This window comes from Musa acuminata, chromosome BXJ1-4, assembly GCF_036884655.1.
Source record: "Musa acuminata AAA Group cultivar baxijiao chromosome BXJ1-4, Cavendish_Baxijiao_AAA, whole genome shotgun sequence".
NCBI lineage: Eukaryota > Viridiplantae > Streptophyta > Magnoliopsida > Zingiberales > Musaceae > Musa > Musa acuminata.
This window is the reverse complement of record NC_088330.1, coordinates 6,896,676-6,918,015: the sequence shown is the minus strand read 5'-3', so window position 1 is coordinate 6,918,015 and position 21,340 is coordinate 6,896,676. Positions and strand designations below refer to the sequence as shown.

General features: G+C 40.3%; 3 protein-coding genes and 3 long non-coding RNA genes across 9 annotated transcripts; 4 read left to right on the top strand and 2 right to left on the bottom strand.

Moving 5' to 3' along the window:
• Window positions 1-296: 296 nt before the first annotated feature.
• Window positions 297-1,315, top strand: LOC103980958 (uncharacterized). The gene is made up of 2 exons (XR_010498468.1): window positions 297-868; window positions 1,105-1,315. It is a non-coding gene; the product is annotated as an uncharacterized LOC103980958 (long non-coding RNA).
• A 392-nt stretch (window positions 1,316-1,707) lies between these two features.
• LOC135644400 (single myb histone 4-like) lies at window positions 1,708-7,557 on the bottom strand. The gene is made up of 6 exons (XM_065161940.1): window positions 7,290-7,557; window positions 5,706-5,902; window positions 4,944-5,028; window positions 2,654-2,737; window positions 2,040-2,322; window positions 1,708-1,948 (listed from the first exon to the last, which is right to left on the bottom strand). Exons 1-6 carry the CDS (start codon window positions 7,437-7,439, stop codon window positions 1,917-1,919), a joined length of 831 nt encoding a protein of 276 aa, XP_065018012.1. The 5' UTR covers window positions 7,440-7,557; the 3' UTR covers window positions 1,708-1,916.
• A 469-nt stretch (window positions 7,558-8,026) lies between these two features.
• Window positions 8,027-11,960, top strand: LOC108952614 (uncharacterized). Its single transcript, XR_001977661.2, has 4 exons — window positions 8,027-8,198; window positions 10,018-10,148; window positions 10,458-11,019; window positions 11,142-11,960. It is a non-coding gene; the product is annotated as an uncharacterized LOC108952614 (long non-coding RNA).
• A 1,472-nt stretch (window positions 11,961-13,432) lies between these two features.
• LOC135644395 (uncharacterized) lies at window positions 13,433-18,591 on the bottom strand. Of its 2 annotated transcripts, XR_010498465.1 has the most exons (5): window positions 18,561-18,591; window positions 15,199-16,523; window positions 14,499-15,085; window positions 14,145-14,427; window positions 13,433-13,978 (listed from the first exon to the last, which is right to left on the bottom strand). It is a non-coding gene; the product is annotated as an uncharacterized LOC135644395 (long non-coding RNA). The 2 variants fall into 2 exon arrangements; XR_010498464.1 differs by having other exon boundaries at window positions 14,499-16,523.
• LOC135644376 (transcription factor bHLH87-like) lies at window positions 13,859-16,177 on the top strand. Of its 3 annotated transcripts, XM_065161914.1 has the most exons (3): window positions 13,859-14,000; window positions 14,125-15,375; window positions 15,828-16,177. In XM_065161914.1, the coding sequence occupies exon 2, from the start codon at window positions 14,146-14,148 to the stop codon at window positions 15,346-15,348; it is 1,203 nt and encodes a 400-aa protein (XP_065017986.1). In that variant the 5' UTR covers window positions 13,859-14,000; window positions 14,125-14,145; the 3' UTR covers window positions 15,349-15,375; window positions 15,828-16,177. The 3 variants fall into 3 exon arrangements, with proteins under 3 accessions (XP_065017986.1, XP_065017979.1, XP_065017982.1); XM_065161907.1 differs by having other exon boundaries at window positions 14,125-16,177; XM_065161910.1 differs by having other exon boundaries at window positions 13,861-14,000; window positions 14,119-16,177.
• Window positions 18,592-19,928: 1,337 nt separating the features above from the next.
• LOC103981619 (small ribosomal subunit protein eS30z/eS30y/eS30x-like) lies at window positions 19,929-20,854 on the top strand. Its single transcript, XM_009398366.3, has 3 exons — window positions 19,929-20,018; window positions 20,337-20,474; window positions 20,607-20,854. The coding sequence occupies exons 1-3, from the start codon at window positions 20,015-20,017 to the stop codon at window positions 20,651-20,653; spliced, it is 189 nt and encodes a 62-aa protein (XP_009396641.2). The 5' UTR covers window positions 19,929-20,014; the 3' UTR covers window positions 20,654-20,854.
• Window positions 20,855-21,340: the final 486 nt, after the last annotated feature.

Sequence of the window (21,340 nt, the reverse complement as noted above, 5' to 3'; positions counted from 1 at the left end):
GGGGGAAAAGTAACCGTAGAAAAGGAGAGGGAGATGAGTGCATATCCAACTTGTCCTTTTTCTTTCTCAGTTTGCGTTGCCATTTATTGCACATTGATATCCTATTATTCCCCAAAAAAAATATAACGAGGCGTTTTCAATTACTGAAAGGCTTTAAATACCGAAAAATAATAAGTTATTTATGTATATAATTGAAGGAAATTGGTGAGGAAGAAAGAGTAAACAGTAACGTAAAGGTAAAAAGGCAGAGTTAAAAGTAGTCAACGCTCAGGGAGGCCGGAGGAGTTACACATCATGCCTAGCAGCGCACGAAAGCAGCGCCTGCAAACGGAGGAAGTCAACAGGTTGTTCCACACGTTGTCGCAGCGTCGACTCGATGGTGGTCTTCGACCTCACAAAGATTCAACCACCGGGCCAAACGTGACCGCAATAACCGAACCTGATCCCCGTCCACGCCTCCGCCTTCTTCCCGGCCTCCCTCATCCTCTTCTCTGGAGACTCCCTCCGCAGAGAGCACTGGTCCAATGAAAGACTTCAGATCGAGGTCATACAACGACGGCCGGATGGCGGCGGTGCCTCCTCCGTCCAGCCTCTACGACTACAGGAGCAACAGCACGAGCTCCTACGCCTACGGTGGCTACGGCTCCAAAGGGATCAAGGAGAAGGAAGCCGCTGCGCCCTCTTCCTCATCCAAGAAGGGCGGGTGGGTGCTCGGCGACCCTGATTTCCAGCGGCGGAAGCGCGTCGCCAGCTACAAGGCCTATGCCGTGGAGGGCAGGGTGAAGGGGTCCGTGAGGAGGGGCTTCCGCTGGCTCAAGGATAAATACACCCAAATCGTCTATGGCTGGTGGTGATCCTTCTCCTCCTGGTATCGTCTCTAACCAGGTTTCATCTTTTTCCGTTTAGGAATCGATCTGTGCCAGAAAGATCGGAACTTGCCATGAGCTTGCTTCATCTGATCAAGCATCTGTTCTTTTTACCTTCAGTAAATATCTATCATCCTTCGTTTACACAAGACGTCCGTCACTTGCATCTCTCTTATTTCTTCTCATATGGTATTGTTCTTCGTCGATGATGAGTTTATGTTTGCTGATACCATGGCAGATTAATGGTTTGTAGAGCTTTGTCGAAGTTATTGGATTTTGAAGGTTGAAGGAGGAAGTTGTTCGCTGATTCCAATATCAGCAATAGTAGTTATATTCCAGCCAGAAGTTTCTGCTCATTGATTTTTGCCCTAAGGTTTGAATAAATATTGTGTGTTAAATAAAAGGTATATGTTTGTTATCTAATAGAGAAATCTGTCCGAAATAGTGTACATCTGCTGATGGATCTGAATACCTGTGAATATTATTGTCATTAGTCGGGCACGACATAAACTTTTCCATACACAGACATGTGGAAGACAAAATGCATTTTAGATCCGTAAGCCATGGATTTGATTTGATGGCAGAGTTAACCAAGTGGGAAAGAACAATTAACTTTCTTTCAAGCTGTGCAATTTGCATGGAACAGAAAGAGACGTTTGCAGTGTCCTAATGATCTCCAGCTTGAGTGTTTTTTAATGACCTTACAACAGAAATAACCTGACGTGAAAATAACCTACAAATCATATACATATCATATGGCAGAATATTGATGATTCCTTCATAAATATGGAGGCATCAGATAGTAACTTGCAAACACATCCACAATGAATGAGCTGCCCTCTTGAAACAAAAAGAGTCATCATCATCTGATTGTAATCTGATTGAATGAGAGCTTATATACAGATTTTATCCAGCATGGATGTCCGATTGGTTTCATGCAATTGCATCTCTCGGCATCAGCCATAAATTAGCAAACTACAGGAAATTGAAGGTACGGTTGAGCAAGCCAGAGAGCATACCTGAAGATACAACAAATTCTATCCATGCAGCTTAAGCAATAGTGACAATTTCACCCCGTGAACCTGTAAAATTAGACGATCCATTAAGCGCTTCATGAATAAACAAGAACCTCAAGAAAAAAAATTAAAAAGACCATCAGTTGTATCCAATTACATCTCTCAAAGATTTCTTTCGCTAGAAGCAGAAGTGAATCCGTCTCTTCAACCATCTTTGAGATCTTCTCTGCTTCCTTGACTGCTTCAGAAGCTAAGAATGATTTGGCCTCTGAATCTGCTACTTTGTAAGCAGCAGTTATTGCTGCTTCCTCTATAGGGTCTATCGAATTTGCTGAGCTGGAATTCTGATGTACCCTAGCTCGATTTGCCGGATCTTTTTGTTTTGGGGTTGGAGTTTTTGTTGCATATGAGGAATCTTTCAGCCTGTAACCCTTTTGAACCTACAATGTGTTCACACAACATGACGAACAAGCTTATGATAAAAAAAATTGTATTAAGCAATAAAATTTCTTCTCAAATCATGTGAAAAAGCATATTCCTATAATTTAAAAATAAAGGCAAGCGAGCATCCATACTTAATTATTCTCTCAAAGAACACATGTATTGTTTGACATTTCGGGACATGATATTCATTATTATATGATTCAAGAACTACTTACCATCCACTTCATGCAAACAAAAATGACGAATTTAGTAATAGTGGAATTATGAAAAAAATAGCATCATACAAGTACCAGACTATTAAACAATGAAAGTGTATTAATGGTTTACCTTTTCTATTTTATTTTGAGCAACAAGCCGCCTTAGCTTTGAACTAAGCAACCTCCTAAAATTCTGTGGCACCTCATGTCTTTGCTGCATAAGATATCAAAGAAATTAACAGTCTGACAAACATCACTAAAAAGGAATCAACCATGGCAAAGTACTACTGCAAAGATATCACAGAACTACAGAAACTTTACATGCACAAGTGCAATGCTATACTCAATGCTCTTTTAAAATAAGTGCAAAATGCTTTTGTATATCACAAAGTAAACTACAATAACATTCACCTAACTTTTAACAAATTTGCAGGATCATCTGAAATGTAATGTTTAAACATTTGTGTAAGTTGAAAGGATGACAGTGTAAACAATATATAAGGTATCCATAGGCTGTAGCTGTAAATTTTGTGCTTTTTAACTATTTCAGTAGCTAAAAAGAACCAGCTGTCTATGAAACCTACCACAGTGAAATGAGTACTACAGCAAAGCAAGATAAACATAGAAAATTTCAGTGACCGAATGTAAACCAAAGATGCAAATGGATAATCCAAGTTTTCTACTATTCTTTAAGGTTCCCCTTCTAAATTTTGGATATATCAGATTGATTATATAGTCATTTAATAGTACCAGGCATCTTTGTTAACAGATGTTGCAATGCAAATCAGAATAAAGGCAAATGCTACTGACTGAGTTAAGATGATATGTAGCAATCATTTAATAGTTTTGTTCCAATCATGCTAACCCAAAGAAACATATTTAGGTTCACACAGATCAAGATACTTTAGAACACCAGAATCTACATATGTATTCCTTTTCCTCCTAATTATCAACTTAATAAATTTTCCTTTTAAAAATTTTAGGAAAACATAAAAGGTAAATGAAATAGAGTTTAACTAGCAAGCAACCAAAAGTACTTAGACCTCAAGTCTACTTAATGTTGAACAAGAGGCTCCAAATTGAAGATTGACACTGTTGAATATGATCTCTAACATTTAAAGCGTAGAAACCAAAATTCTGACAAACTGAGAACCTTTTGTACGTGCAAAAATATCTATATGTTGCAAAACCAGGTAAGCACTATATTCTATAGGTCATTTCAATTAAAGATGTTGCCCGGCTAGAAAGACTGCATTGACCCTCCCCTCACATTAGCAGGAGCCTCATGCGCTGGGTGCTGGGTATGCCCTTTTTCATTTCAATTAAAAATGTCACAAAGACTAAGAACAACACATGATCTGAAGGTCAAATTCTTGTAGATCCGTGCATAAGAAAAATACAGAGATTTGATGCTTCTAGATTCTTTATTAAATGAAAACATAATTTATGTCATTACTATATTTGCAATTAATAAAACTTACTATAGGATTTTCACCATTGCCTTCGAGTTAAACCTTCTTCAATAATATAAATGCAATTGAAGATGTAACACTATTGCACATGGGTTTCCAAGTTATGAAATTAAAGCAATTACGGGTGAAAAATAATGCAAAGGGTCATGAAAGAAACAAAGATGACAAGGAAGTCCATGACCATCATGAATGCAGGTGGGTAGAAATTTATAGATTTACAGGGTCTAGCCTTCACATAAATTGATGGTTGTGAAAATCCAACAAAAGCAAACAGAGTTATCCACTATGCTTATGAATGTATGGATTAGCACCTCCGCATGCTGCAATTGAAATCAAAGGCACAAACTTTACCACAGAAGAAAATGTTACATTAGTAAAAAAATGCTCATAATAGAAGCCTCATATCTCGGGTGTTCTAGAGGACTGCAGAGAACATGACAACCTTGACATACTTCAAAGTATCATAGCATAGATGTCTCAAATTCTAACAATGACAACATGATATGAAATGCATAAATCTGCCATTCTTCCAAAGCACAAAGGAAAAAAACCAACATGGATGTTCCTTTCACTAACATGATGATGACAAGTTATACCCACAAACCTCAATAAAACTACAAATAGCACCAATTTCTGATCCATTAGGTTCTTGCATAGATGCAAGTGCTTCAATTATCATAGCAGTGTACCTAATAAACAAAAATCTGCCATGATGATGACAAGTTATACCCACAAACCTCAATAAAACTACAAATAGCACCAATTTCTGATCCATTAGGTTCTTGCATAGATGCAAGTGCTTCAATTATCATAGCAGTGTCTCAAATTCTAACAATGACAACATGATATGAAATGCATAAATCTGCCATTCTTCCAAAGCACAAAGGAAAAAAACCAACATGGATGTTCCTTTCACTAACATGATGATGACAAGTTATACCCACAAACCTCAATAAAACTACAAATAGCACCAATTTCTGATCCATTAGGTTCTTGCATAGATGCAAGTGCTTCAATTATCATAGCAGTGTACCTAATAAACAAAAAATGGATCACAATGTAAGAACAAATACTGATTAGGAAGATTGGTTACAATCTGAATGATAAGAAAAAAAATGAAGTTAGCAGAAAGTTCTTTCCCCAGCTAAGAAATGCTTCATGCCTGAAGAAAAAAAAAAAAGTGATACCGATAACATACTGATTCAAACTATATATGTAAATATGATACAGTAGCATCCAAAAAAACAAAGGTGTCTTTATCTCAAAGTTCAAATGTAATTAGCATTGCAGCAGCATCATACTATAATTGGTTCCATAGCATCTGAGATCTTACCAGAAAAGTGATTTCATCTTCCTATTACATACTAATTCAAGAATACCAGACAAAGCATTTTCCTGATTAATCAATGCCTTCTAATAATTCAATAAAACACAGAAGTTTATCTTCTAACAGGTTGCAATGTGAAAATCTCATACTTACAAGTTACTTTTTCATTACTAAAATCGAGGAACTAATATCCATATTATCCTTGTTAGTAGTTTGAAGAGAACACTGGACCATAGTGAAAAAGTTGTTGTAGTTCCAAGAGAAGTTCACTATATCATAATGAAAAAAGTTGTCAAATGAAAAAAGTTCCAAGAGAAGTTCTTGTAGTTCCAAGAGAAATTCACTAGATCATAATGGAATAAGTTAAATTAAATATCACCCACCGAGGAGGATTTTTTGCCTCTTGTGAACTTTTTGTTGGATCTGAAATTGCAGGTGCTCCATCTTTATGAGGGACATAGACAACAAGGCTCTGAGAGCCAGATACTGGGGTGGCTGGAACACCTTTTGCCTTTGGTGTCCTTATCTTTTCCCTAGAGCCTTGGCCACTGGCACTTATACTCATATTCCTCCATTTATCCTGAAACATTTACTGCATGAGTTAGATGGAACTATAAAAGCATAAATGGCATAAGCAGGAAGATGGGGGATTGTTCCATATCTAAAATGTATAAACAAAATAAAATTTGTAACTCTCCTAGTATTATGATATAAAATGTTAACTGGTGCATTTAGCATTATTCACAGTACAATTATCGAATCAAACCTAAGCAGGTAAACTAAACAAAATCATCAAATAGAAGACTTCTGATTTTGTTATGTTACAAATGTAAAGATGAGGATTACTTCACAAGCCAAACAAACTGTAAAAAGGAAAGATGAGAAGCGAAGAAAAGCATGACATAGATCCATTATAGGGTTCACATAGGCCCATATGCCAAGGGACCTCGTTTACTTCCCTGCTCTTAGAAAGGTCCATATGAGAAAATTGCACTTGTGACAAGATTAAAGGGAGCACTAAGGCCAGTTTACATAAAATGCACCTAATAAACACAAGTCGTTTTCACAATATTCTGGCATCAACATATTCCAATAGGAGAAAGATGTAATGACCATTATTTTGTTTTCTTGGTTATATAATTGATCTAATATATAGTATCACTTTTAGTTAAATGAATGACTTAAAACAAAATTTAAGCTATTCCAAAGTGCTCCCTGTAATCTTGTCACAAGATACATAAACGAAACACTCTGTAAAGTTCTATTTGTTAATTATGCTTCCTACTTTTTGTTCTCTTCCTTATGTTTTTTTTCTGATTCTACATACTTATCATATATTTATCTAGTAATTTATATAATTTGTCGTGTTGTTCAAGAGCATTTCTTTAGCTATTTAATTCGCAGCTGATGATTAATTTATATTCGAAATTTGCAACTCATGAAAACTTGGGAACAACAAGGTTATATTATCAACTTGTTTACAACTTTCAAGTTTTTATACACTATAATGAGAGCTAGGCTCTCGAATAAGACACAGTTGTACTGACAAAAAGATACAGATAATACTAATTGAGGATAAAAATGAGGGGAAAATGTCAACGTAGTTCATCGACATCCAAAGAAGACTTGTTAATGCACTGTATGGAATGGGATGCCAGTACTGATTAAAGTTGTCAGGAGATGTATAAGAAGATAAGGAAGGAAAACGATATTGTAACTCTTAGATTATCGACTAACACTACTCCGAAGATAGCTCAATGGCGGGAAAGTATCCTTTTAGCTGAACCCAAATATTACGGGGGGAAAACACATTGTTCTTGTTGTTTGAAAAGCAATAGACCTAGAGAAAACTACACATGGTTTGATCCAAATACATGAAAGGATATCAACAGAAGAAAACAAACGGCAACGTAAAACCCTAAATGACCAAAAACGTTGCTGGAGGAGAAGAGGAATCGAAGGGCGACCTTGAGATCGATGTTAGAGCGAGTGGCGAGGCAGCGGCTGAACTCAGGGTCCTTCTGGATGGTCCGCCATTTGCCGGCGCCGTGCTTGTCCACGCCCGCGCGCAGCGCCTCCTCCTCCTCTGCCGTCCACTTCTGCTTCGGAGCCCCCATCGAGTTACTTTCTCTCCCACGTCAAATCACTCTCCGTCCACTCCTCAACTCTTCTTCACTTAGCATCGAACCCTAATTCCTCCGCTTCTTCATCCTCCTCGCCCTTCCTCTCATATTAGGGTTAACAGCACAACGGGACGAAACAGAACGAAGACGTACAGTCAAGTTAATTATCCTGTGTCTTAGCTATTTCACCAAACAGCATAGAACTTCTTTCTATTGGTCATTGACCTGTCCGGCGCAAGAGATGGCCCACACTTGAGCCTACGAAAGTATGGCCAACTTGCAGGACCCAATCTTGCGTACAACTCAAAGTCGTCGTTTCCTGATTGGTGTCTCGATCGAGACAGGCTCCTTGAATCCTCCTCAGACGCAGAAAACGTACGTGAGCTGCACCGTTCACCGTGGGTCCAACCACCTCTTTTAAAACTAGTGGGGCCGTGCATAGATGAACGACCAGGATCCGAGGAAAGGGGCATCTGACGGTCAGATTCGGAAGGATCCCTGATTTAGTTGGGGTCCATTTCCTCGGAGGATTTGAACACGGGAATTGGAAAAGGTTGATCTCAAAGCTTCTTTGGGGAGGATCCGCCACCGTTAGGGAGACCTTCTTTGGGGAGGATACATTGTTATATAGGAAACGCGGTTAATCCCATCACCTGAAATCCCCTTTCCCCTCTTCGTTGATCCTCTCATGGATGTGACCATTACTGCGGTCGATCCTCCTGAAACATCGGGCTTGAGTTACTCTGGCAATGGGTAAATCTTATTTACTGAAGTTACTTTTTGGTTTTGTTGCGAATAATATTTGGGCGGACATTTTCTGGAGAAAAGGTTTCATTTTGTTGAGGATTATGCAAAACATATCGTGGAAGCTTAGTGAAAACCCAAAACTTTGATGCCATATTGAACTGTTGCAATTAACCCCTTTCTTTATCTTGACTTGGCGTTGGGTTGGATCAATATATGCGTTTGGGGTTTCTATTTGAACTTCACGGCATAGAGTTAAATGGCTTTCTGCAAATTACAGATGGATCTTGTATGTTATCTTCCCCCATAATTTTAATTCTCCTTATCTTTGTTTGCAATTTTAAGCTCTACAGCATTTCACCTCTCTCCTTAAGTTGGACTTTACTAGCAACTGTACTTTGATCCTCTTAAAATCGAAGTGATGATTTCCCTTTCCATGTAATATTCAATTTGAAAGGATTATGAGCAAAAATTGTTTTTGCCTCTGCTCAATCTTGCTTGTTCCTATTCACAGTTTGCAGAGTTTTATGACTGTCTGATGCTGATGCTACTGAAGGCACCAATACAAGCCTATAAGCCAGCAGTCCAATTTTAAGTGAATGAAGCAAAAAAATGGAATGACGAATTTACAAGAATTTTTATTTTTATAGATATATATGGATTTAGTTGCCATTTCTCTTGATAGTTTCCTAATTACTAATTATTTACTTAGTGCTCACACTTCCCAAGCTTATTATATTTAGGCATTTTCACATTACTGATGCTAGATACCCAATGGTTACAGGTATTTCTTTGTTGTCCTTGAACTGAACATTTTAGGTTTTTTTTGCGAACATTGAAGCCCTGAAATCGTTGTCACGACAAAACAATTTATTAATTATATCAATATTTTGATATCTAATCTGCCGTTGGAGTCTAAGACCAGAATCATCTGTTGAACTCATACATTCTTTTGGAGCATCGGTTAATTTGGCTAGATTGTTAGCAAGCAGCAATGTGCAATGAGTGAATTGTTGGGACATATTCTCTATGTATGGTTTTGATAGCTTAATGAAATTGAATCAAATATATATATAATATTTCACTGATCTGTTTTATTCAACCAAAAATCTTGTGACTGGTGCTTAGAACATTAATTACTGTTGCTTATCAAGGTGTCCTATAAAGCACACTTAAAAAGAAGTGCCTACACCAAAGTATGCTTTCTGAAGGAATGCTAAGTTTTTGAAGACAATGGGGAGTATATGAGTTTTGTGGAATGTTTAGCTTCACGCAACTCCTTATGTGCTGTTGCAGAAATTCTTCCATTAATTCTTCGATCATCTGATCTGCCTTCTTGTAAAGATCTCTTCTCTCTTGGTTATTCCACAAGACAGTATAATGATATTGAGTTGAAGATTATTTCATTTCTTTGTTGCTAGAATTTCATAAAACAACTGCCACCTGACAAAGTGTTTCCGTTCTTTTACTAGATAATGATTATTTACTTTCGTGAAACAAATGGAGATCAATGCCATTCAAAGTCATTTCACATACTAACATCAGTTGGGACTGTTTTCCAATTTGTAAAATCATCAACTGCAAAATATATGAGAAATCTTGGATCATCTCAATCCTCAATTTGTTTGTTTGGTAAAAAGTAAGCAACTCTAGAGTCGGAAAAGTATCGCTACTAGATAGTTACTGTTGATTCGATATTACAGTTATGATGAACACCTCGTTGTCAGCATCTCTTACCATATCGTGCCTACAATCTATCGGATTTTATTTATATCTGACATTTAAGATGTTGATAGCATTGTGCCTGATGCTAGTGCCTTCCCTGCAGGCTGCGGCTCTTCACCATTGTTCCTCCGAAGCTGAAAGGGGACAGCTGAACAAATACAGTTGCTAGATTTCTAGCAAGACCTTCAGTTGTCATTCATCGAAAATAACTTTCAGCATCCAAATTCTTGTGAGGTATGTGGTCCGTCATTTAATTTATCCCTATTTCAGAAGAAAAAAGAAACTTAATTCCTTGCATGCTAAGAGATTTGCGGTCCACTGTCTTAATTAGTAGTTCTGGCAAGTCTTGTTCCAGCACATTGGGTACAAAATGTGTCCATCATAATCGGTTGGCTGCTTCAAACTAAAACCTCATTTACAGTCATGATTGATAGAAAGTACACCTGCTAATGATCTTAATCATTAGATCTGCTTCTGTGGTCACTTCTACCTCATCTGCACAATGAATAATCGGCTATGTAACTCCCTTTTTACATTACACAGAGCATGGAGAAATTCTTTGTATAGCTCAAGTCTTGGACTCTACATTTGAGAGCTTCCTTTACTGGAAGCAGTAAGGCAGACACATGACCCAATTTGGAAGAAGCATGACAAGAATGAAGGATGTGAAGAACATGAATTCATGTCTTCCGAAATTTTCAGGACCAAAGAGGGTCAGCCTGTCCCCCTAACCCTAACCAATGCGTGTTGTTGTAACAGTAAAAATATGTGGAAATGTGGAGAAAGGATCAAAGAGGAAGAACTGCCTCTGCGGAGGAAAGTCATTCATTTCCTCTAGTGCTGGGGCCATGGTTTGCCGGTGTTGCCTAAGTCTTCTGTCGGAAGGCACTTGAGTGTAGGGGACCTCAACCCATCCACCGATCAATGTCATCTTCTTCCATTGAGGCGCCTTCGTCATGCAATGCATCCTGCCGGACCATCTCGATCGCAGTTTCATGGACATATTTTCTGGATCCTCAGAGAGGGTAGGAGAGAAGATGAACACAAGGTCAAAGGAATAGTGACAGCAAATATTATCTACCGAGAGAAAGTATTAATGCGAAATGTGAGTGGTCATCAGGACAGTCTTTTTTTTTCTGCGTCTCTTTCGAGCTAAAGTTTGCATTAACAGTGACGGATCGATGGATGTCGGGACTGCCGATAATGGAGTTAATCTGTCTCTTTCAGGCGGCCAGGTGGAGCCACGGTGGTTGGATTCCGGCTGGATACGTTCACGCAGGACGGGATAACGTGAGAAAGAGATGGGATCGAAGTGTACAAAGACGAGGAACATGACAAAGCTACTCCAAATGGGCGATGCATGAACGACAAGCGAGTGGATGAGCATTTGATCGATGGCGACGAATAGAGTGGACAAACAATTCACATGCCAACACGTCGGCGACAACGACGGCGGCTCCAGCCGCGAAGTGGTCCTCGAGAGGCATGCTGAGACACTCTCGAGGTTGTTCTCTGCATGAAAGAAAGACCAACGAAGCATCGGCACGGAGAAATGACGGTCTTCTTCTCTTTGCGAGGCACACATGACCACATCCGAGGAATGAACACGATCGAACAGCCTTCTTCTTCAGTTTGGTTCTGTGCCGAAACAGGGGAGATTTCACAGTGCTTTTAACTCTCTTCAGTTTCTCCACGAACAATTTGTGGACCATGAAGCCCACTGAACAGGAAGGACCACATAGAACACCATTACCTGTAGTTTAACTCTCGCTATGCAGCAGCATATCAACAGGACAATGTGATACAACGAAGATCGGTTTCCTGCTTCATTAATATCTATCTCCAATCCAAGATTTAAATGATGCAGAAACATGTTCTTGAAGTTTCGAGGAGCCACGTGATGTCTCTTGACGTGGAGATGGAGGTCGAGCGAAGAGGGACCGGCAGATGGGGAAATGAGATCGATCGATCCACCGGGAGGAGGGAAGGAAACATGTCAGAATGGACAGCCACTTATGGATGTACTTGCAGGCAAGAGAATCCTGTTTGTGCTGTTGCCCAATCATCGGTGGGCCCTCGCAGTAAATGCGGTGGGGGCCAACAAAACAATTAGTTCATATTCTTTCTTTTCTTTGCCCTATTAATCGCAGCTCTTGAAATGGACTCGCTCTCTCTCCTCTCTCTCTCTCTCTCTCTCTCTATCTATCTATCTCTGTGAGGCACCGACAGCGAGGCGAGGGAGTGAGCGTGAACGCCCAAAGCTGGTCTCTCTCTCTCTCTTCTTGGCCTCAAGAACTCGCCATGTCTTGGGGTGGTCCCTCAGAGACCGAACGCTCCCACGTGCCGGCCCCACGACTCGCGCAATAGGAGGTGGACACGTCGTCGGGCGAGACGTCAACCCCACGTGCAGTTCCCGTGCCGGATCCGGCAGCAAAGAAAGGGTGAGCTGGTGGCGGGCTGGTCCCACCCCGGTGCGGCCCACGGCACCGGTGCTCACTCACAGCGCCTTTCTCGGCCCCACCATGGTGATAGCGGGACCAGTGGTCTCGAATCCTGATCGACTTCCTGGTGCCGTCGATACGGGCCCGGAATGGGCCTTACGCTCTTCCAGGTGGTACCACCTCTTTCATGGTGTTCTTTTCTCCCGACGTAAAAAAAAAATGTATGCACAGCACAAATAATTCTCGGAATATAATAAAACATTTAGGAATTGTATGCACTTTGGGAGCACATCTTTGTTTATACTGTTGGATCATTCATTCTTCATCAACATATATAAATTCATAATGACAGCGGTTAAGAGTGTAACAGTAGTTAATGTAAACGGAAGATGAAGTCAACCGGTTCACCGGAGGCCATGATCGATCGAGGTCACATCGAAGCGGGAGACAGTTTATGATCGACATCACATCACGATTTGGTGAATCGAGGCCTGTCACGTCAACCATGAATTGATCTCTGGGAGGTGACTCGCGGCCTGCTGTAGTGCTGTAGTTCAAACATCGGTCTCCCGGTTCACGAGATTACGTCAAGTGTTTGGTAGATGAAATTGGGGGTAGAGGCTCTACGAGGCCGATCGATCTCGATTTCATTCAATGGGTGAGGATGATCTGAATATTTTGATCCACTCGATCGATTTTAGATTTTTCTGATTCTGCTTTCTTGATTTGTGATGTACTAATCTTTTGGATCCAATCAACTTTAGATCATACAAGAAATCAAACTAATAATCAAAACTGAGATCGTAGTTCAATCAATCAAACTCAAAAGAAATTGGCTTTGTTATTGTTTCCAAGACTAACTATTTAAGCAAAGGTGGAAGTGCATTATGATCATCAAGTTTATATGTATGTATGTGTATATATGTTGTTAAAGATTTCATGATGTGCTGTGAAACCAGTTTAAATATCATGAACTTTAAAAGCTTAAGCTATATTAGAAAAGGATCTATTTTGTTCACATATATGTGATCAGAAATACCTTGTATGGTATGGAGGAGATAGATAGAATCGTTGATGTAGAATTAGGGACAGGGACAGCACGAGTAATATTGCATAACTAGAAGCATCAACAAGGCAAATCACATCAATTTACCACCAAACTCCCAAAACACAAAGGTGAAAGAGAACCTCTGGACAACTCTTATCAAAGACCATCTCACTGCCCTACTCACTTATAAGCTTTCTTTGCGGGAGATGAGCTCGTCATGCCTACCCCAGAAGATAACATAACACAGCGGTACGCCATATGCATCTTCTTCTTTTTATCTCTGCCCCGGTGCTTCTTCGGGGATGCCCGGCTTCGACATGTGATCTGGTGGACATTATTGGGAGGTTACGGGGTTTTAATGCCTTGTCTTGTTGTATATAGTCAGCAAGTTCGCCTGTGCCACAAGTGACGTTAGCAGAAGCTGCTTTAGCTGGCTTCCGTGCAGTTAATGTCTTCACGAGTGATGAACGACGACATCGTAGAAACAGTGGGCAGAAGACAGCGGCGACGACATCGTTCGGTCTTTGCCCGCACACTCTTCTGAGTTCCTGAGACCAATCGAGGAATCGAGGTTGCTGCATCCACCAGATCACAAAGGTATAACTCATATGCAGTAGTAGAAACATCGTGTTTATTTTACGAGGTGCAAATGTTTGATAGAATGTTTGCTTTGGTCTTACGACTCAAACTAAGGCTATCCTGATGACTGTGGAAGATACAGATCCGGAACAGCTAACTCACCATGGATAGATTTGGTTGGGAGAATCCAGCGGCCATCAGAACCGAGGTTTCCATGTCGCCAAGTATATGGAGCAATCACTACGATGACTTCACGACCTCTAGCGAAGGCCACAACAGCTTTAACGAGGAGTCGGACCTCAACGAAGCTCTCATCCTCAGCTCAAGTCTCGAGCTTCAGCGGATTCTTGCACGCCAAACCAGTTCAGATGTTGATGGAATCAGTGAGTCGATGGAAATCTTAACTCCCGCCTCGGACTCCATCAACAACAGTTTGAATCTGGATCTGTTGCAGTACCAAGAAGCGATAATGTCAGCAGCTGACTCTGTTCTCGTGACACCAGCACTGGGTACTACCTTGGGCGATGCTGCTGCTCCTCCATCATTCGGGACATCTGAAGAGCTACATGTCATCAGCAACACCGTCGATGCGCAAGATGGCACCGCGGCTGCGTTTTCTCGACGCACGAATGTGGTGCATGGTTTGAGTTGCAGCGGTAACATTTCTTCGGGGGAGTCCGAGAACGGCGGGCCAAACCTGGACGATGTGGCTTCACAGGCTTCCTCGGTTCGGCAACTCGAATCTCTGAAGGGAAGGAGAAACGCCAAGAGAAAGTTAGATGAGGTGAAGAGAGTAGGGGAAAGCAACCACCCGATTTGTAGCCTCCTCCAATCGAGTTGCTCAACAGGGGAGGGAGGCTATCAAATTAGCTTCTCAAGGGGAGCCCAATCGAAGAAGCCGAGATCAGAGAAGCACTCGGGGAGTTCGAGTATCGATTTTGTTCGGGAAGGCGGATACGAGCCCGACACCGAGGCGATCGCGCAGGCGAAGGAGATGATCTATAGGGCTGCAGCTCTGCGGCCGGTGAGTCTGGGGGTGGAGGAGGCAGCGGAGAAGCCACAGAGGAAGAACGTGAAGATATCGAGTGACCCACAGACTGTGGCTGCAAGGCATAGGAGGGAAAGGATAAGTGAGAGGCTGAGAATACTGCAAGGGCTGGTCCCAGGGGGCAGCAGAATGGACACTGCGTCTATGCTCGATGAGGCTGTCAACTACCTCAAGTTCCTCAAGTCACAAGTCAGAGATCTGGAAACCCTGGGTAACAGGTTCCTTCCAGTTAACAGTAGCACCACAGCACCACCCTTCCCACTGCCATTGAACCAAGCTTCTTCCACGCAGACAATTCTCCTCCACCGAGAACCCTAAACACATGCAAAAGGTCAGACAGACTAAGTAAGCTCCTCGAGACCCACACATCATATTATTGCCTTCATCATTAGCTTAGAGTCTCGGGCTCATGGATTCATCCCTTTCTCTGTAGCAGACATACTTTTCCCTTGCAAAGAATCCTAATTCTAAAGCTGGTCTTCCTCCCTTTTAACCTTAATTCAACTAAAGCAATCTTGGTCCAACACCCATTAGTTCGAAGAATCATTTCTGCGAGTTGTCAGTCTCATGCAAAACCCTAAACAAAACCATCATACAGTCGCGAGTACTTCCTTTCTGGTTGTCTAGGAAGCATAGCAGCCGCAGCCTTTAATCCAACCCTTCCAATGCATAAAGGAATGAGGAATCATGACATCTATGATTAGGAGCCCTACCTTTGATGTGGTCACAACTTCTCTCTTCCCTGGGCTGCTCAACTCCATCTTTAGCTTCCCTCATAATCTCATTCCTTTCTACAGATTAGTAAAAGCTGCGTCTCTTCGGGCATGCGGCCCAAAAGCTGAGACATTCTCTTGGGTCCGGGCATGTGGCAGAGAGGATTGTCCCCCATCAATTCAAGGCAAGCGTGCCCTTGAGAAGGCCACCAAGTATGGCAAGCACATGGTGATCAGAAAAAGAGCAAGCCTTTCTACGATAACCCCTGCCTGCCTCAACCAACCTCTTTCTTATCTCCTCCTCTTCCACTGTTCAGGTCTCATGGAGAACAAAGAATGTGAAGGTGAAGCATTGGATAAAATTGAAGTGTAATTGGCCACTTGAATTGGCAACTTGTAATGGGCGGCACTCTAAGCTAATTTGTCTTGTTGCATGTCAATTGCCCCTTCGTTTTTCTATGCTCGAAGGAGAAAGAAGGTCTGGTACATCGAAACCAAAGTGGTCTGACTTCACCCAAGGGATTGAAAGATAGTAGTTCTGTTTCAAAAAGGATCCTTTTATTACTCGATTTGGGGAGTAGGAGATCAAGTTGTAGACACTGGAGTTGGGTTCGAAGGTTCGAAGAGAGGGCAACTTAGACTATGGGGTACCCAACCCAGTTGGCTTGTGTGATAGGGCAGATGTTTCTCCTACCTTATGTGATTTCAAGTTTTAGCTGCTATAGTTCTTCCTTTATTGAGCTACTGGTTCAGCATTCGCTACCATCTCTACTCTGATATCTGTAGACCAGATAATTATATAAGAACTGAGAAGGAACCCAAGTGATTCTACCAAACAGAAAGGATACAAATAAAAATAGATGATTCACAGCCTCGCATTATTTTAGAGAAAAAAAATTTAACAGAGAAAAATAATTATTTCACAGTCGTGGATCTATGTATGATCAAAACAACTAAAGATTTAAGGAGTGTATGTCATTAATTAAAGCATGGCAATGCAAAAATGGATAGGCAGATTGTCATGCAAACTGTTTCTTGTATTATTAACCAACACTTGATGAACTACTACTTGGAAAACAAGAGAGCCACCATAGAAGACCAATTCGAATATTGCAAGCTATGATCGATAGAGGTGAAAACTTTCATACTACATTTGATGCTCTGTTGAGTAATATCCTGCATTTTTAACAAAGAAATTGATATTGGCTGATACATTGATGTTCCCTAGAACATGCATTTGCAAGAACCTAAGTGTGTTGGGGCCCTTTCTCAGCATTTACAATCAGTAGCTGCCGTTTCTCAGCAACTGGTGATCCAATTGAAGACCTAATCACTAGATAGATCTGGTAATGATGAAGTGCTATGCAAGAGTACTGTCATTTGGGAGAATGTTGGTAATGTCTGAATCAGCCGGAATTAGTTTGAGTCTACATGTACAAAAACTTAGGTAGAGCCAAGATAGTCTCGGATGCCGACCTAAACAAAGACCGAGGACACATCGAATTCCCAACATGATCATTCTGACGCTTAAGTTAGTCACAGAATAGAAAGTGAGAGTTTCAAGTAAATCAATGACTCGCATCGATTACTCTACAATATGGACGAAATATTTCTTCGAAACTTAATATTGGGCCAATGTCTATGCCACCTTGGTTTGATTAGGCTACCACATGTTGAGCCCTGATTGAGATGAATATTTTCCTACCATATGGAACCCATAGTAAAAGAAACTATGTAATAATCTTACTTCACATTAATTACTCTGTTTTTTAATGAAAAGGAAGACATGTTTATATGGCAAAGTTTATGAGGCCCATAGATCAGACCCAGCAACAAGCCATGTTGTTCCATGCACACAAAGTGACCCTGGCCGACAAGGGCCTGAGTGCCATTCTCCATCCCTTCTCGTCCCCACTTTTACTCCAATCCTCCTCTATTCCACCCTCCTCTTGGACCCCTCCTTCCCCATCGCGGTCAATTAACATTTTAGGATTATGATCAAGTCCTATTTCACTGCTTATACGATATGAGCCAACAACTACAACAATTGTAGCTTCAATGACTACAGTGGTAGAAAGGAAACATAGATCCAAACTTGCAGCAAAGCAGCTCTATCTTATACACGTCCCAGAGTGGTTCATACAACAGACATAAAAAGAGCATCAAAACGATCCCTCTTTGGTGATCCGCTGGTGGAATAGAATGTAAGTAACGTGGTTTTCTCACAACCATAAAAGCATAAGAAACATAGGTGAGTGAGATCTTATCAAGAAGGCAATGTTTGTAAGCTACATGATCACGGGAGGCTAATTCTCATTCCTTGATCCTTGGAAAGGGCATTCGATTGCAGAACACAAACATGTGTATGCTAAAACTCAAAGCCCCCATCGACAATTACGAAATTCCTAGTATATTAGTCGGTTTGTCGGACTCACGCAGATATCGATCTTATCAAGAAGGAAATAACACAAGGGAATGTGTCCTCGCTCAGTCAGATCTATTTGTTCATCACCACGAATTCCAGATGCTATTAAGCTATCCAAGAAAGAGAACGCCAAAGAAAGAAATCGATTGGCCTGAGGCGAATCATAAGCGAAGATTGAGAGGTAAGACAGAAATCTAAGAATGCATCGGCAAGCGAGAGTATGAACTCGAATCATCTTAGTCGGAAGAAACCTAAGACGCAGCCGATCAACTAGTTAGCGACAACAACATGATGAATGCTCCGAGGTTAGAAGAATTAACAGCAGAATACATCATCGAAGAACAGAAGAAGAGGTTGAGAGAGATGAGAACGGAACGAGGAGGGAAACACACCTGGAGGTGCTCGGCTCCCTCTATTCCTCCGCAGAAGGCTATTCCGCCTCGGCCGTTGTCGTTTCTTTATATAGTCGGCCCACGATTGCCCCAAAATTGATACCCAAACGGGCCCATTATTGGCCTGTTATTAGTGCACCAATGAAAATAAAGATAGGAAGAGAATATATATATATATATATATATATATATATATATATATGTATATTTAAAATTTTATATATTTGATATGGTGAATCCGGATGATATTTAAAATAACCTAACTTAGTTCATATCTATATGTGTTGATAGTCCAATATAGTCTAATACGAGGCTTGAGTATTCATCGAAATTTGTATAATGATCAAGGTTGAATAATTCAATGAAGTTTTTCTCATGTTTTAATTAATTTCAAAGAAAGTTTGATCGACTTTTACAGTGCGTTTAGTTTAAAAAATATTTCATTATATGGATATAATAAATTTTAAAAAAAAATTATAATATATCAATACTTTTGTGACTACATTGTTGGATAGCGTTTGCTCTCTCTTATTGATTGTATCGTCACGTGTGTGATTCGGATAAATGCTTCTCCTATAAATACTTAAAAATAATAATATTTTTATAAAATTTATATAAAAATATTATGTTACAGTATTTTTAAATGGTTAGTGGATCAATTGACATGTCAGCAGTGTTAGGTATTGGGTAAAAAAGACACAAGAGGGTTTTTCCAAGAATTCATCTAAATAATAATAATTATTCTAAATAAAAAAGTTACTTAAATACATTCTAAATTTAAATTTAATTGGATGATTTCACATGAATTAAAATTTAAAATTATTATAAATCAAAAGTTAGTTAAATACATTCTAAATTTAAATTTAATTGGGTGATTTCACACAAAGAGAAGGAAAGAAGAGACTAAGATAGGCTAAGAGAAGAAAAGAAGGCATAAAAACTATTTTTGATGGGATAAATAAATAAATAAAATTTAAAGCATGATTCATCGTTCTAAAATATTTTTAATCAAATTAGCACATAAATCCTACCCTTATAAATACTTTCAATTCTTTTATCACATTCAATGAGAAATTAAATGATGATCGATTTATTATAGAAACCCACATGATGAATACTGTTGAAGTTATAACAATTCATCAAAGAGAGGAATAGGTTGAATTCCAAATGGCCCAAAATTGAAATCCAAACGGGCCCATAATTGGCCTGTTATTAGTCACGTGAGCGCGGTCGTTGGCCCGTCGCTCTACGTTTCCTCCCGGCATATGAATGCACTTGCAAGGCACGTGCCGATCGTGTACTCCCGCGCCCCGTCCGCGGCTATATATATTTGCAGCCTCCTCCCTTGAACGGAGAACTCTACCTCCGGAGGAGCAACCCCATCGTAGAGGTCTCGTATTCCCGCCCTCTTCCGTCCGCCACCAACAGCCGCAGGCTCTTCGAGATCTAGTTCGATGGGTAAGTTGATCTGATATGTTCTAATCTTATGTTCTTTCTTCTTCTTCATCGTTTGTCTTCCACACACGTTCTCCTTACTGCTGCCGATCGGATTCTAGGGTTGAATCTGATCCAATCCAATCTTCTTTCTTCGTTACCATTGTTTGACTTCCACACCCGTTTTCCTTGCTGATTCTGATCGGATTCTAAGGTTTAGTCTGTTCCAATCTAATCTTCTTTTTTTTACTTCTTCATCGTTTGTCTTTCGATCGAATTCTAGGGTTTACCTCGTTCCTGATCGTTAGATTATTGTGTGCGGGTGTGTGTGTTCTTGCATAGGTAAGGTGCACGGATCGTTGGCTCGCGCTGGGAAGGTGCGAGGGCAGACACCCAAGATGGAGAAGAAGGACAAACCGAAGGATCCCAGGGGAAGGGCCTTCAAGCGCAAGCAGTACAACCGCCGTTTCGTCACTGCAGGTACTTCTTTCTATCCTTCTCTTGTTCAAAGCTTTCGCCTTCCCTTTCTCTCGTGTTCTATAACTGAATCATTGCTGTTAATGATTCCGATTCCTTTTTCCCCCCTTCATAAATTTTTTTGCTTGCGTTCAGTCGTGGGATTCGGGAAGAAGAAGGGGCCCAACTCGTCCGACAAGTAAACAGCGAGCTCTCGAGTAATATAATTCTTACTTCCATCTCTTATGACTTCTTTTTCCTTTCTGAATGCTATAGTTATAATTGGATTTAAGGACTTTGCAATTGTTTTTGGGATTATCCAATTATGAAGTCGAATCCATAGTATATAGTTCGTCAGTTTAGTCGTTAATTGATGGCTTGTTAATGGAATTTGTCAAACATGATTCATGCATTGAGCCTCTTTTCTCCGAGTAAGCTATTCCGACTTCTTTCTCAGTGCCGAAGGGTTTGAACCTTCCTTGGTGTCCATCCAGTATTCTTGTTGAGCAAAACTATCTGTAGATTTCCAAAACCATTTGAAGAATGTAAGAATCTCTTAGATTTAGTTGCATAGGTAGTCTACGAGGAGTAACCCTAAACCCTGCTCGTAATGGTGACTGTTCCAATTAGAGAACGATAACATGCGAGGAACTTTTTTTTTTTTTTTTGCCCCTCGTTATTTCTCATATATGACAAAACCTGAATCCTTGTTCCTCTTTGAAATCATTTGTTGTGGATCCATATGTTTAATGATAACGGAGAAATTTCGTAAAAGACTCTTTTAGTAATTTAGTTTTTTATTCTCTTTCAACAAATGAGACATTGGACGAAAGAAAGATGGAAGAAAAATAGTTTAGATGAACATTAAAAAAAAAATGATTTTGAATTTT